Source organism: Epinephelus moara, chromosome 15 (assembly GCF_006386435.1).
Source record: "Epinephelus moara isolate mb chromosome 15, YSFRI_EMoa_1.0, whole genome shotgun sequence".
In the NCBI taxonomy this organism is placed as follows: domain Eukaryota; kingdom Metazoa; phylum Chordata; class Actinopteri; order Perciformes; family Serranidae; genus Epinephelus; species Epinephelus moara.
The window spans coordinates 5,984,788-6,000,054 of record NC_065520.1 but is presented as its reverse complement, the minus strand read 5'-3'; the positions used below and the strand labels follow the sequence as shown (position 1 = coordinate 6,000,054).

Below are 15,267 nucleotides of genomic sequence, written 5' to 3'. Positions count from 1 at the left end.
TTGCGGACTGCAATTTGTTTTTGTTCAGATTCAGATTCAGAATTCAGATTCAGAATACTTTATTAATCCCCGGGGGGAAATNACAGTAATAGAACACTGCAGTCTTGGGGACTCAAATAGGAAAGTTGGAAGTCGTTGCGTTTCCGTCTGTTTTGCGTACTGCAATTTGTTTTTGTTGACCATAACATGGTTTTTGTACTCCAACAAAATTATCATTAACTGCTGCTCAGTTATGTAACATTAGTTCGTCAAGGTTCTCTCCTGCAAGTTGATTGGATGCTGTTGGATTGGTTCAAGCAAAGCGGATCTGGGGAATTGAGTGTCGACTTGCTGGTAATAACAATAACATTTCTTGAGCCAGGAAATAAAGGAACATTAATTAATTCGTCGTACACATTTTCCAATAGCACGCTTCCGAATCTTTGGGTTTGAGGGAAGGTATCAAGTATTTTCAAGTCGAAAGGCTCAAGTCCATGTGAAGTCATGAGTCATTGGTATTGAAGTCCAAGTCGAGTGCAACTTGAATCCACAACTCGGATGTCAGTTCTCTGCTGCAACACCTACTTAACACATATTCAATCAGCATTTACGTCTCCTTTATGTTCTTTTTTGTCTATGCATCTAAAATTCTGCAAACCTTTATAACTTCTGACTCTGCTAAGAAACGTTTCAATCACCTCAATGCAAGTTAAAGAATATCCAGGCCCTGTTGACATAAAGGGAAGCATGCTTTTCACAACACAAAGGAGGATCTTTGAACCAGTCAATTAAAAAAAAAAACCACAACAACACTTATTTCCACACCTTAATACGGTTGCATCATCCCATTTTTGCAGCTGTCATTTTATTTGCATTGTAAAACTCCACTGCTGGTTCTTACTATTCAAAGTCCCATTTTGTGACTTCAGACCGACTGACCTGTTCAGGTTCAGTTTTTTTTTTTTTTTCCTTTTGCAGGGTGCAATGATTGTTTGTGTCCTGAGAAACTGCTCGATCAGCACTGGGAGATGCCAGAACAGATCTGTGTGGTGATAAAAGTTCTAGTTCAAACATCAGCTGAGCTCAGCAGCTCTGTTACTGATTTGCAACATCTCCTGTTTACTCGGCCGTCACGCGTCTACTACTGTGTACATATCACAGCACAGATTTTTATTCATCCGCTCTGGCAGATCGACAAGCCTGATATGATCCAACATATCCTGTGTGAGGAAATTACACACTGGAGTCTTATAGTTTCTTATCAAACGTGTCTGCAGGTTGTGTTTATGATGTTTTTCCCTCTGTTCCTTCCTGAAGCTCTACGAGTGTGTATCTTTTGTGGTATCACGTTACTTGCTTTTTGGTAACAAGTTTTAGTGTGAACAAGTGGTAAAGAGAAAAAGGAAAAGAAACCAAATTCATAGAAAAGGTGGAAATACTGATCCACGATAATGATCTATGACTCATACTTATAAATTAAGACCTTACAATTCTCATCATCCCCCAAATTACATCTTTACAGCTCTAAACATCAGATAACTTTTCAGGGGTGAGATTAATCTATTTTTGCAAGTTAGATATAGATAATGTTGACTTAAGTCGATTTAATAAGATGCTGTTGAGATTGCTTTGTTTGTTTTACCCCAAATGCTATATCTATTTCCATATTTCCAGTATAAGACTCCATACAAAGTCCAGATTCTGCCTGTGTAATGACACGCTCGTACCACTAGGTGGCTCTTATGCCTTCATCCTGCATTCCTTACAGTTAATGACTCCTGTACTCATGAATGTACATGTTCATGTAGCTGTAATAATACTCCAACAATATAATATAAACACTAGTGTGGACCACTTTCTATATGAGTTATTTTACCTTTGATATTTTCAAGAAATGCAGGGCAGCTTATATTTTTAAATTGCAGGATTGATAATTTGACTTAAGCAAAATATATGAATACTACAAAAAAAGCAATACATTCACTTGAGACGAATATTATTTGTTGTTTTTTTTTAATTCACAAGAATATTGTCTCAGAATTCTTACAAAAGTTTTTATTGAAAAAAATCTGCTCTTTTTTTCTGATTCAATAAGATACAGCTAATAATTTCTTCTGTCCCTCTCTCTCCTTCCTTTTTTGTTTTTAGTGCTTTTATTTTTTGAATATCATTATCATGTTTCTTGCTTATTTTCGTCCTCTCTACTTTTATTCTTTGTGGACATAAAAGAGATTAAGAAGAGATGTAGGATGTACATACATATATTGCTAAAAAATAAAAAATAAAAATAACAGTATACATGTATGGATGTTAATAAATAATAAATAATTAAATAAATTTAATACATAATTTAATTAGATAATTAAAAAAAAAGAAGTAATTAAATAAATAATTAGGGTCACAGGTTTCTAACTTTCTGATAAACCCGCAGCAAAAGATAGGAAGCCATTTGTACTTAAAAATTACATTGATATCGACTTTTGTAAAGGCTTTAATCGTAAATGTTAATCAGTTGTTAAATGGAGTTTGGTCCAGATGCTCTGCAGCGCTTTTACAGAAGGTCAGAGGTCAAACAATCCACTGCAGTTTACCTAATAAACTCGTTCTAAAAAGACAAAACAAGTGCAGCCAGAAGTGGCTTCAAATATCAGCAAACTAATCCAGCGGGTGAACTGTATCTTTTAATTTTGTTGTGTCTGTGCACCAGCTGGCTGCTGGATTTGTTGGACCGTTCTGCTGTTTTTTCCTCTGACACAGACTGTCATCTAAAGAACAATGGCTGCCGGCATACCATGGGTCCCTGCTGGTGAATTCTCTTGAATCATCACTGGGCTTTTGCTGCCAGGTCCTCGCCAGCCACCAGATGTAAAGTCACCTCCCCCAGAGTGGATCGTAATGTTTTTGGTGACTCCCTGATCTTTCATCTAGCTCCAATAGCAGGCCAAGTTTCTAGTGTGAACAAGAAATATAAACATTTATGGGTAGGTTGTCATTAAATGTAATGCTCCCCAGAGGATGTACCCTGTACGTTTACACTGTTACGCCCATGTTCAAAAATAAAAAAAAACTTGTTCTCTTTTGTTTATACATATATTTGCTCCATTCTGATTTGTTTTATCACAGCAATAAAATCATTCCCACTCTGTTGCAGTTTGTGCACTTTTATTTGCAGATAAGTTAAGTTCAGGGTAATAAGAGGAGGAAGGTGAGAAACAGGAAGCGATGTTGTTTATGTGTCCAAAACACGTCTAATGGAGCCCACAGACGGATGAAGGGCGCCCCAGTCTGCGTGCCGTCTGTACTCGCCCTTCTCCAGCAGGTACTGGCGTCCCCTGTAGTTCGGATGCTCATAGAAAACCCAGACGCCGTCCTGGATGTGAGCTGAGTGAACGTCACGGTAACGCCAGCGGTCCATCAGATTAGGCAGGTCTTCGCTGAACTCGAGCATCTGGCCGCTGAAGTCTGGACGTTCGTAGATGCGCATCCTGTGCACGCTAAATTGCTTGAACATTAAACAAGCACAGCATGGTCATTAGCAGGTTCTGGTATGGAAGCCAAGAACGGCCAAGTATTCATTTAATGCTCTTAAATATCACAAGTTAATGATTTTATCTTCATGAGATAGCAAAGGTCGGTTTCTCATGTTCATGGGATAATTATGGAGAAAAATGAGTGTCTTGTTCATTTCATCACACCTGACTTCAGCCTTCTTTCAGCCAGTCTTCTCCTTAAATGATTCGGTCTGATCTACATAATATTTCTAACAGAGAGAGAAAGACACAATGAAACTTCTGCCTGCGTTAGATCTTGCTTGAAGTACAGTCTGATGCTCTGATCAGTTATTAGTCCTTGATCTGATTTTCAGCCTACATCAGCTGCTACAGCTGGCAAGATTGCATCAATGCTGGCATGACACTCCTGATCTCAATAAACATCTTGAGTAATGAGAGGAAACAACCTCTTGTTTATGGGTTGATTATCTCATTATCTCGAGATAACATGACCCTTTGTTTTCCTAGTGATTATTGATTGATCATTTTGTTATCTCCGAACAACAAAGCTCATTTTCTTGAGATAACAAAACCAAAAAAACTATTGTTTTCACTTGATTATGGGATATTGTGTGTTATCTCAAGTTAACACAGCTTGTTTTCTTAGGGTAACAAAATAATTACCTTGTGATCTCAAGATAAAGCATTTTAAAAAATGCAAACATGGCTGTTCTTGGCCTTCGTACCTTAAAGGTGCTGGTGGGCACCTTTGGACACAGCCAGGCTAACCTTCCCCCGTCTCCTGTCTTTCCGCTAAGCTAAGCTAACCATCTCCTGGCCCTAGCTTTATATTTAACAGACAGATATGCAAGTGGTATCAATTGTCTATCTACCACAGGCGGGCTTCAGTGTAACCCCAGATACGACCAAGTGTATCCTGAGGCTTGCTGAGCTCCAGCTACTTCATCTACAGATTTAAATAGTTGGAAAAAGGAAACATATGCTTAGCTTGAGATATTTCTGGCTTTGTGTCAAAAGCTTTTTTCCAGGACTTACATGCGTGATCAGCCGACAGGAGCGGATGGTGTCACTGAAGCCGTTCCAGCTCTGGTAGTTGGGGTACTCCCCTCTCATGAGGATGTACTGGTAGCCCATGTACTGGGGTCTCTCATAGATGACCCAGGCCCCGCTCTCCACTCGGATGGAGTTACAACGCTGGAAGTGTGAGCTGAGCTCAGGACAGTCACTACTGCATTCATAGTAATGGCCCTTGAAGTTCCTGTCCTCATAGAAGAAGATCTGCAAGAAGGACCAACTGTTAATGAAATAACACCCCTACTAAAGCTACCACATAGTATTTATAACACAATCTCAGCATTAAACTCAAAGCACATAGCTCTTGAATGTTATATGCAACCATTTAGCAGTTAGCATCAGGTGCATCATGATATTATTATGTTACAGTACTCACTTTCCCCATGCGCTCCATAGTCACCTTATGTTCCTCCTCACCCCATCAAATCAAAGCCCTCATTCACGCTGCATCATCGATGGTCCACTTTCATATAAAGGCTGATGAAATGCACTGCCAGTGGATTTATTGTCATTCAAATGAGCTCCCCATTAACTTTGACATATTAGCTGATGCTGCAATTGTTTTAAAGTACATGGCCTCGGTTTGATTGCTCCTGTGGTGATGCAGGAAATTTGGACTGGATGGTGTCACCATGTTTAACTAGTTCATGCTGTAACTTTTTGTATGCAATACATAACATACATTTTCACTAATTTTACATAATTTATATTGCACATACTTTTACTCTCTGACAATTAGCTATTTCCAATCACCATACGGAAACAGACATAAAGATATTGCAGTTTAAAAACAGAATATTAAAACATATTCTGTGATGTGTTTAAAGATTGTTTTCAGATCTAAAGTACATTATGGCCATGAAATGTTGGCTTGAATTTGAAATCTTTATTGAAGTCAAATCTCTTTAGCTATGCTAAGCTACGAACAAAAACAAGAAAAAAAGACCATTTAGTCAATTTTATAAAACTGTGTGACGTATGTAATCACTGCAACATTTCAAACATTTAGAGTTATATGGTATATTCAATTAAATATCCAAGTTAGCATTGTGTAAGTGTACGAAGGCCCAAAAGGGCCACAAGACAATAACTCGTGTGCCTAAGATAAAAAATATCACCTGTCGGAACAGTCACAGCTCTGAATGATTTTGCAGGCTGTTCTCCTACAAATGTAATGCACCAAAATTTGTACATATCCCATGTCATCATGAGCCAGTAATTTGTGTATAACCCATGTATTTTGCAAGGCTGCAATAATGTATCCAATGCACTGGGACTTTCTGCAGGAGACCGGTGTTTGAAATCGAGTGAGCTTTGAATTATTTTAGGGCAGTGGTTCCCAACTGGTGGGTCACGGGTCCATTCTCAATAATGTGTCAAGTTTGTGAAAAACACACTTTATTTTTAAGTACAGTGAGTGAAGTACAGCAAACTAGCTTGACAACATGGCCGAACGCAAATATGACACTGAATATATGAACTGCAGGGACCTTGAACTAATGACTAAGGAGAAATCTGGACCCCGTGGGTGGACCAGTTGGCAACCACTGTTTTAGGGTGCATCGTCACCATGTTTCTTTTCATAAACCTAACCACAGTAAATTTACTTGCTTTAACTTAACCTCCGTAACTGTACTTTAATTACATAACTTTACATTAAGTATGTAGCATCATTTGTGGGGCGCTAATTCATAGGGTATCATATGAACCGTCACGTGTGCTTTTATCGAGGAACCTTTGCATGAGTGGCAAAATAATAACTGACTTCGTAATTAACAAGTGAAACATAATAAATATGTGACGTGATATGTTTAATAATGCAGGTTTTTAGTTTCAAAAAAAGGAAGATGGCAAATAAATTTTGCATCATGACTTTATTTTTCAGCCTCATCACACATTTTTGCTAAATTACATGGCTAATGCTCCTTAAGCCGGCGGATGGATCCAACAATGGGCTGCATGCCCCCCCACTCTGTGTGCCGTCTGTACTCGCCCCTCTCCAGCAGGTACATATGCCCCCTGTAGTTGGGATGCTCGTAGAAGATCCAGGCGCCTTCGAACACCTTGCAGGAGTGGACCTCGCGGCTGTGCCAGCGTTCGTGGAAGACGGGCATGTTGTCTGTCACCTCCATTGACTGGCCCTCGAAGTTGGGCTTCTCCCAAACCTTCAGCCTCCATGAGTTCCCCACCTGGAAGAAAGAAATGGAGGACATTGAATGTTTGCGACAATGAACGACTGTAGAAGAAAAATTGGTTTCTGTCCACAGATATACACGCTTGAAACAAACCAAAAGCTAAATCTAAAAGGCTAATATTCAAAAGCATAAAACTGTTTTAACATATTTTGACATAATAATTTCAACTCAAGGATCACTTGCTTCTTCCAGGGCTTTCACCTACAGCTCATGGCCTTCATCAGCATATGAGCTTGGGTGTATGACTACCTGTTATCAAGTGACTTTAAGGACATCATGGCAACTGAAGATCTTTAGGATAATTGAGTAGACTTTATCCTCCGATAAAGACCATGAGATGTGGCTGAAAGCTCTGGTATAGGCAAGTAAGTGGACCTTGAGTCAAGATTACCAATCCCTACATCTAGAACTACTCTTTTAACTTACGTTCCTAATAATGCGACAGGAGCGGATGGTGTCGTTGATGCCCAGCCAGCGCTGGTAGTCTGGGTACTCTCCCGGGCTCAGCACATACTGGTAGCCCATGTAGTTTGGTCTCTCATAGATGACCCAGAATCCTCCCTCCACTCGGATGGAGTTGCAGCGGCTAAGGTATGTGTGCAGGTCACTCGAGTCATTGTCACACTCGTGAAATCGACCCTGAAAGTTTCTGTCTTCGTAGAAAATAATCTGGAAAAGGAATATAAACGTAATATTAAACCTTTAAGGCTGTGAAGAGGCTTTTGAATCAGCACGTTTTAATATAAATACATAGTTCGCATTCGTTTATCTTTAAATACCATATAAGCTAAGTTGTGCCACATTAAAAATAAATAAATGAAATGTACCTTCTCCATAGTTAATATCAATTGGTTTGGTGTGTGATATAAAACATTAAAGCAGCCACCTCCAATATTCTCTTTATACAGAACAAGAACAATAAAACTAAGCACATGGTTTGCTTTGTGTGAACTGGATTATTCAATTGGCGATTCAAATATTTATCCAGGCTTATCACATTGTTCTGAAGCAGTGAATCCTGTTTCCCTAAACAATGCAAACGCAAAGTGCAAAGCACCCCAAAGCCACTGGATGCTGCACAGCGTGCTGACAAAAACAAGGGCACTGCAGGACATCTGGTTTGATATAAAACATGTTGAGCTGAGTCAGTGACACCGCAGGAAGGCTCCAGAGACTTTACAGGACATAGTGAGTCGTGATTTTACACACTGCATAACTGATTTATATCAAACAAGGTGCACTCTTGACCTTAGAAATAGCAGGTTAAATAGTTTTACACTGAAAACAGTCACAGTGATGATGATTCTCCATGAGAACAGCCTCGAAAAAACTCTGAAGAAGTCGACAGTGAAGTTTTCTTTTGGGTCAAATTTCTGAAGGTACTAAAATATATGTATTACTTTATGGAAGCAAACCTGTATTTTTTTTTAATTTAATTTTGTTATTCATGATTCTTAGTTTCTTTATATATATATATATATATATATGTATATATATATATATGCATATTTAGTCCTCTTCTATGTCTCTTCTGTATCAGATACAAATGTATACACGCTCATACACACGTTGGCCAGACATAACCACGCTCAGCACAGTAACGACTGGTTTGCATATTTATAGCAGCAAGAATATTGTTATAGCAACACATCCTTTCTCTGACGCTTAGTCACTGGCCCGACACGTCAAAATATGACATGCTAGGTACCCCTCCTGCGTCAATTTTCCACGTACAGGGACGGCGTGTCAATTTACGCTTGTTACATGAATTGTCTTTTTGAAATAAATTCCATTTTTACAGGAAACATACAGTTTTTGCTTATTAAACGCATGCAGTCTCTTTTCAAATAAAATTAAAATCTAGGTGAAAATACTTTTTACGTTCAGACGTTTAAGCAACAAAAGCAAGTGGCGAGATTAAGAAAAAAAACATGGTCTGGTTTAAAATAAGTACAGTTGTTACTTACGTGATGTAAGGTCATGTACATCAAGTGACATGCCCACAGTGTCGTATGCTACACATGCTAGCACACTACGCTGCTTTTAAAAGACTTCGATTGACTTCTGGTTTCACACGGGACACGTTTGTTTTACCCATCCACCACTTCTCCCACTTGCCCAATGCAGAGTTTCTTGCTCTTTATACTACAGTAATTGCCCAGGGCGTCACAAAATGCTGCCACTAGGTGTGTCTCATACAACTGCTAAGGACACCTCTGCGCATCGGTATCTGACGCCATTGACCAGGTGTCGGTATTTCACGAGCTGGTAAAGAGATCGGATTGGTTAGTTCCTAATTTTTTGTTTGTTTTGCCTCATTTTGTCTATATTCCCCCCATGTACAACCTTGGTTTTGTGAACTGCCCTTTGCACCAATTAAAAAAAACAAAACAAAACAAAAAAAACATTAAAAATCCATTCAAATAATTATTGAGACATATACTGTAGATATTTGTGGTCCCCAGAGGACGAACCCTAGAGGTAAAGGGTCAGTACTTGTCAAGTTAAGCAATGACAACAAAGTATCTGCTGACCCACACATGACCTGTCCTCTCGCGCCATAGTCAGGAGTGGTACACAGGAAATATAAAAATCGAAGCATCAGATTGCAGTGATGTTTACCGAGCACATTAATGCTCCTGAGAGGACACTCCATGACCTCATATCTTACTCCATCAGGTGAAACTTGCAAGTGCAAGAATACTGTAGGTAAATCACCAGTATGCTCTTAATTTTGTCTGATATTCATACTGCAGAGTGTAATGAACATTGCGGCTGCGACTGTCTGTTAGTGGGGACTTGGGGCAAATTTCAAACTCTCTGAAGATGCTAATAATTTCGCTGTAATGGCGTGTGGCTGTTAGCACCAATCTTTGTGAACTGGACTGTTTTTTGCGGTGAGGTTTATTTGCATAAAAAGGGGTCAACTTTGTGCCAAATGTCTGCATATACTCATTTAGAAAGATACAAACAACACAGAAACACTGAGACGCTATTTACATGGCGGCATAATTAGGGGTGCATTTCATCCTTTGCAGGTGCTTTACACGTTTTCTTTTTGTCTTGTTTGCGCAGATTTAGTGGCCGCAAAAGCCGTGAATTGTGCATTTGTCACAGTTATACAAATTTTAAAATGATGTTTGGAATGAAAACCTTTGGTGTTATTTAGCCACTTATCCTCAGATGACAGTTTTATTATTGCATTATCCCAAGTTATCAAACACTTATCTCGTGATCAGAAATGAATTATATTCTTTTTCTTCATTTTTGCTCTGTTCTTGTCTTCTTATCAAGATCGAAAGGCATCCCTTCATGGTGAAACTCACTAACAAATCTTAACCAGAGATAATGAGACATTTAGAGTCACTCCACCTATTTTAACCATTGTCTTTGATTTATTAGTTTGAGTTCGAAACCTGCAAATTTATAACAGGAAGTGTTAAAAACTGGAGTCATGGAGTTTGAAGGTTTGGGCATTTACCAGGCACGGAGGGTCTAACAAAAAGGCTGGTGATTTGCAATATTGGAAGACTAAAAGTTGGGATATCTCTGCCTCTGTCTCTTCTGACCATGGTTATTAATCTTTTGTTAATCTTTAATAAGTCTCCTGCAAGTCCCCCAACTTTACAGACGTGCATAACTAAATTACTGTAGTACACCTTTAAGTCGTGATTATGAGTTTTGGTGTTTGCTACCTCAAACTAGTATCAAATTATATGATGAATTATGTCAATAATTACAATCAGTGGTCTAGCATGAGACATATTTACAGTAAATCCATGAGACAAGTTAGAGTTTGCTTCTCATTTATTGATATGTCGCGTCAGGCATCTGGAAAGATCTTGAATCTTATCTGGTCAAAGCTAAAGCGGAGGTAGAGTTAAAACTCCGTGATCCTGCGGAAGGAGCCCACACCGGGCGAGGTTGCCCCCCAGTCGCTGTGCTGGCGGTACTCGCCTCGCTCTAGGAGGTACTGGTGCCCCTTGTAGTTGGGGAGGTCGTAGAACACCCAAGCGCCATCGGTCACCACGCAGGAGTACGCCTCGCGCATCTTGTAGGTGTCATACACTGAAGGACAGTCATCGGAGCACTCCACCATTTGCCCGCCAAAGTCTGGCCTCTCGTACAGCCTCAGCTTCCACGTGGTGCCATAAGCCTAAAAACACAAGATATGTGCTATGGACATTGGTTGGTACACAAAATTGTAAAGTACATCTTGCTACTGCAGCTACTGTCATGCACATGTTCTAAATATTGCAGGGGATGTGTCCTTTACATCCCTTCCAAAATCACACGTGTGAGATAACTGCTATGTCCTTAGAAAAACAGTATCTTCAGGTCACAGATTACATTTTGCCTAAAACACTCACTGCCAAAGGTTTCGCTAAACACACTTTTTTTCTAACTATCCAGAAACAGACCTAAAATCTTTTGTTGTATTTGCCCTGAATGAGGACCCTTACATTCTTTATGGTGCGGCAGGATTTGACGTTCTCGCTGAAGGCCATCCACTGCTGGTTGTCCGCGTACTCCCCAGGGCTGAGGATGTACTGGAAACCCTTGTAGTTGGGTCTCTCATAGATCACCCACACACCGCTCTCCACCCTGATGGAGTTGCAGCGGGTGAAGTACGTGTGCAGGTCGGCACAGTCGCTGCTGCAGTTGTAACAGCGGCCCTGGAAATTCTTCTCCTCATAAAATGTGATCTGTGAAAGTAAGAGGAAGAGCCTTAATGACACAATGTGAGTATTTTCTGAACATGAATATCTGTAAAGGACTTTTAAAAAGCACACCAGTTGCAGTGGGTTTTATCTTACCTTCCCCATTTGGATGCACTGTAAACCTCATTCCTTGCTGCAGCCCCATCAAAGTATTTATCGATAAACAAAATGTGCAGAGTGCAGCAAGTCTTTGATACCCAAATGAGGTAGATTTACATATCAGCAAAATGGCTTGGTGCTGTTTGATTTGCCTTTGTTCCAGTCTGATGATGGCTCTGTATCAACCCCATGCTGGAACAGTGAAGGCAGAGGGTCAGAGTCACACGGGGAGGGAAAGAAATGATTCTGCAGTGTTAAATGATCTGTATATCCATGACAGCTGCAAATGACAACATTAAAATAACTTTATTTTCTAAATTCTTACTTTTAACTTTATTGCCCTGCTTTCTAAACGTCATTTGTTTAAAACACTTCCCAAACATCAGAACGTTGGTTCTCCTTTGGAAACATTTTAATACAGATGTAAACACCTATAGTTTCATGTGTAATGTAAAAACTGTCATTTTGATCTACTGTTGCAAGCAATGTTGTCGCATGTTAAATAATACATATAATTTTAGTTCATTGTAACTACAATTTAACTGTTATTTCTCTGCTGTCATGCTCCTCATATAAAAGCTGTCAGTTTAAAATTGAGTCTGCAAAAATGTCTAGTTTATATGTTCACATTGACTGGAATCAATGGGAGATTTTCTTTCTGAATTTACTGTTAAAAGGAAGGGACAACAATTGCTGTTTTTGACGAGAAGTGAGACTTTTTGGCCCAGCCCAGTCGCCAGAATAAATGTTGGGATTATACGTTTCTGCAAACCACAAATCATTACATTTGCACGTTTCATCCGTATCATATCAACAGATGGAAGAGATAGCTGATGGTGTGAAACCTTGGTGAGATGCCTGCCAAGCTGCAGACCACTTTTAAATACCAACAAACAACAAAACTGGTTGGGATTTAGTCAATTATTTATGCATTTCCAGCAGCTTTTTAGGCACCAATCATTGGTGATTTTTTACCAAGACATTGCTGCGATTGTGCCACCAAAAGCTGATGTCTTAAGCCAAAACATGATCTGTTCCTAAGCATATTTAAGTAGTTTTGGGGCCAAACCAGATCACATGTAACCACAGCGTTGTTGAAACATAACGTAACGTAATATAACGTAACATACACAACAATGAAGGGCACAGCTGCTTTGAGTGACAGGTGGATGCCGTTCACTGATAAATCTCTACCACTGCAGCAACCTTGGTTAGGTAATATGGTTGTACTAAAAAGCTCCAAGGAGTCGGATATTCAGTTTTTGGTAAGTACATTTGTTTTAATGATTTTAAACCTGTTTTTTGCTAGCAAAAATTAGCATTACCATTATCACAGTTAACCATAGCTGTAAATGCACTGTTAATCATGACAGCAGTTAACGTGAGGGTTATTACCAACCTCTCATCCATAAATAGTCGTTCTAAAAATCCAGGATTGCAATGGCCAAAATGCCAAACTCCAAGCCTCAAAATGGTAGTCCACAAACAAATGGTAGCAAGTAAAGTAATGACCCAAACCCCATGAATGCTAACAATTTTCCTCCCATATATCTCTTTGTTCTTCTTTGGTTTTTCACTTCAGCTTTTTTTTTTGTCATCCAGGTCAGGAGTTTCAGTTTAGCTTGCAGAAACTTAAATCTTAAGTCAAAGTGCTGCCATTAGTGACTGTTTTGAAAACTGTGTTTTGAAATGCTTGTAGGAAACTAATTTGAATTGAGATACTCAGCTGCTTACATCTTTATTTGAGGAAATTATCCAATGATGCTTTATTTCAAACCATCCTGTTTGCAAATTGTTTGCCCTGTGGGACAGATTTTCTAACAGTAAAGCTTTTCATACCTGACTCTCAAATACTAATGCCAGAGTCTCCATAAATGCACCAGAGTAAGAATTTCACAACATACCAACATGAAGTGAAAGTAAATGGTTGCCAACCAGTAGGAGTCACTGTTCATTTTAGAAAAAATGGTTCTGAAGCACCACAATGACAGGCAGGAATGAGGAACACTGGATATCAACTTGCTTTATTTTTCCACTTGGTACATTTAGAGTTAACAGGCGTCCATGATGCGCCTGATGGAGCTGAACCTCGACATGTTGTCCATCCCCATGTCTCTAAGGTTCCTGTACTCTCCTGGCCTCAGGTACAGCATCTTGCCCCTATAGCTGGGCTGCTCGAACATCAGCCAGTGGCCATCCATCACGTTGCAGGACTGGCAGTCAGACATGTGGAAGCGATCCATCATGTTGTCGCAGTCGTCCATCAGCTCATGCATCTGGCCTCCAAAGTTCTCCTTCTCATAGATCCTCATTCTGAAGGGTCCCCTGTGCTGTGGATGAAGGAATATTGGTGAAATGACGGTAGACCTCTGAACTGAAAATCAACACAACCTTTGGATCTACACATCACAGCTGTGGTTTGACACTTGTTTGAAGAGACTGGTGTACGAATAACGGTGGCTGGCTACATTGAGACTGCGATCAAGTAATCAAGTTGATTATCTCATGATCTCGAGAGAACGACTTTTTGTTTCATCAAGGTAATCATCCCGTTTTTAGGAAAAAACAACTGTAGTAATAACGTGTCATCTTAAGATAACGGCCATTCTTGGCCTCCATACCAACAACCTCAAAAAGTTATTACAATATTTTGTAAAACAGGAGCATTTTTTAAAATGTTCAACTTTTTCAATCACAAAGTGGATTTGCAAATATAAAATGCACCAAATTCTGGATAGAATCAGTGTATCACTGGGATCTCAAAACTCAAGGTCCCAGCTTTTCCAGAAGCTTCCAGACGTATCTCACAGCCTTCCTCAGCAAACGTAAAAGGCACAGGAGTTATCATGTCATCGAAATTTGGCACTTCAGTTACTTGAGACTGCGAGATAAGGTCGAATGCTTGTAAGTGTAAACCTTGAGTTCATTATATTTTTTGACAGATGTCTTCTCAACTTACAAATTTATGCAGTCAACCAATAGACAGGCTGCTTTTAACGTTGTCCAACATGGACAAGAGTGTACATTTCATATCAATATACAGAATCCCTCTTTGGGGCGTTATTTACTGCCTGGTTGGTAAGTCTTTTTAGATGCGTGAAAGAATTTCTCCAATAATTTGTGTTATGACTGGGCTATAACGCAACTGATAAACCTACCATGGGGATCATGCGACTGGACCTGATGCAGTCACTCATACTCATTCCCATCAGGCGCTGGTTGTCTGGATACTCGCCCCTCCTCACCAGCATCTGATGGCCCATGAAGTTGGGCTTCTCGTAGACCATGAAGAGGCCGCTCTCCACCCTGCAGGAGTTACACCTGCTCAGGTAGGAGGTGAGCTCGGGGCAGTCGCTGCTGGTCTCATAGGAGCGACCCTGGAAGTTACGGTCCTCGTAGAAAATGATCTGCAAACAAGGATGAGAGCCTGATTAACATTTTGTCTGTGAAATTTCATCTTTTTAATGTTATTGTGTGCCAGAAGTTATTAAAATTTCACTTACCCTCCCCATGGTCATGATATTTGTGAGCTAATCTCAGGTGTACAGCTTCAACATCGACCCTTTTCCCTTTTTATACATTGCACGGCCGTACTATTTCCACATGGCTTGTGCTGAAACCTTTGAGTCATCACTCTATATTGTGGCACAGTGCAGCCACCCTATAGTGCTGCACACACTTCACTGT

General features: G+C 39.8%; 4 protein-coding genes across 4 annotated transcripts; all 4 read right to left on the bottom strand.

The window, feature by feature from the left end:
* Nucleotides 1–3,208: 3,208 nt before the first annotated feature.
* On the bottom strand, nucleotides 3,209–4,959 carry LOC126401896 (gamma-crystallin M2-like). The gene is made up of 3 exons (XM_050063451.1): nucleotides 4,942–4,959; nucleotides 4,527–4,769; nucleotides 3,209–3,481 (listed from the first exon to the last, which is right to left on the bottom strand). The coding sequence occupies exons 1-3, from the start codon at nucleotides 4,957–4,959 to the stop codon at nucleotides 3,209–3,211; spliced, it is 534 nt and encodes a 177-aa protein (XP_049919408.1).
* A 1,522-nt stretch (nucleotides 4,960–6,481) lies between these two features.
* On the bottom strand, nucleotides 6,482–9,322 carry LOC126402071 (gamma-crystallin S-1-like). The gene is made up of 3 exons (XM_050063772.1): nucleotides 9,306–9,322; nucleotides 7,187–7,460; nucleotides 6,482–6,754 (listed from the first exon to the last, which is right to left on the bottom strand). The coding sequence occupies exons 1-3, from the start codon at nucleotides 9,320–9,322 to the stop codon at nucleotides 6,482–6,484; spliced, it is 564 nt and encodes a 187-aa protein (XP_049919729.1).
* A 1,318-nt stretch (nucleotides 9,323–10,640) lies between these two features.
* Nucleotides 10,641–11,771, bottom strand: LOC126402070 (gamma-crystallin M2-like). Its single transcript, XM_050063771.1, has 3 exons — nucleotides 11,733–11,771; nucleotides 11,224–11,466; nucleotides 10,641–10,916 (listed from the first exon to the last, which is right to left on the bottom strand). The coding sequence occupies exons 1-3, from the start codon at nucleotides 11,769–11,771 to the stop codon at nucleotides 10,641–10,643; spliced, it is 558 nt and encodes a 185-aa protein (XP_049919728.1).
* A 1,816-nt stretch (nucleotides 11,772–13,587) lies between these two features.
* Nucleotides 13,588–15,183, bottom strand: LOC126401834 (gamma-crystallin M3-like). The gene is made up of 3 exons (XM_050063351.1): nucleotides 15,084–15,183; nucleotides 14,739–14,987; nucleotides 13,588–13,910 (listed from the first exon to the last, which is right to left on the bottom strand). The coding sequence occupies exons 1-3, from the start codon at nucleotides 15,096–15,098 to the stop codon at nucleotides 13,632–13,634; spliced, it is 543 nt and encodes a 180-aa protein (XP_049919308.1). The 5' UTR covers nucleotides 15,099–15,183; the 3' UTR covers nucleotides 13,588–13,631.
* Between the last annotated feature and the right edge of the window lie 84 nt (nucleotides 15,184–15,267).

What these genes read in the sequence shown, in the direction of transcription:
- LOC126401834 (XM_050063351.1), bottom strand. An exon ending in CCAGTCGCATGATCCCCATG is followed by an intron (nt 13,911 to 14,738) that starts GTAGGTTTATCA and finishes CTTCATCCACAG; the next exon opens with CACAGGGGACCCTTCAGAAT.
- LOC126401896 (XM_050063451.1), bottom strand. An exon ending in CCTGTCGGCTGATCACGCAT is followed by an intron (nt 3,482 to 4,526) that starts GTAAGTCCTGGA and finishes TTAATGTTCAAG; the next exon opens with CAATTTAGCGTGCACAGGAT.
- LOC126402070 (XM_050063771.1), bottom strand. Translation starts at nt 11,771, where the DNA reads ATGGGGTTGATACAGAGCCATCATCAGACTGGAACAAAG. An exon ending in ATCATCAGACTGGAACAAAG is followed by an intron (nt 11,467 to 11,732) that starts GCAAATCAAACA and finishes TTACTTTCACAG; the next exon opens with ATCACATTTTATGAGGAGAA. An exon ending in CCTGCCGCACCATAAAGAAT is followed by an intron (nt 10,917 to 11,223) that starts GTAAGGGTCCTC and finishes TTGTGTTTTTAG; the next exon opens with GCTTATGGCACCACGTGGAA.
- LOC126402071 (XM_050063772.1), bottom strand. An exon ending in CCTGTCGCATTATTAGGAAC is followed by an intron (nt 6,755 to 7,186) that starts GTAAGTTAAAAG and finishes TCTTTCTTCCAG; the next exon opens with GTGGGGAACTCATGGAGGCT.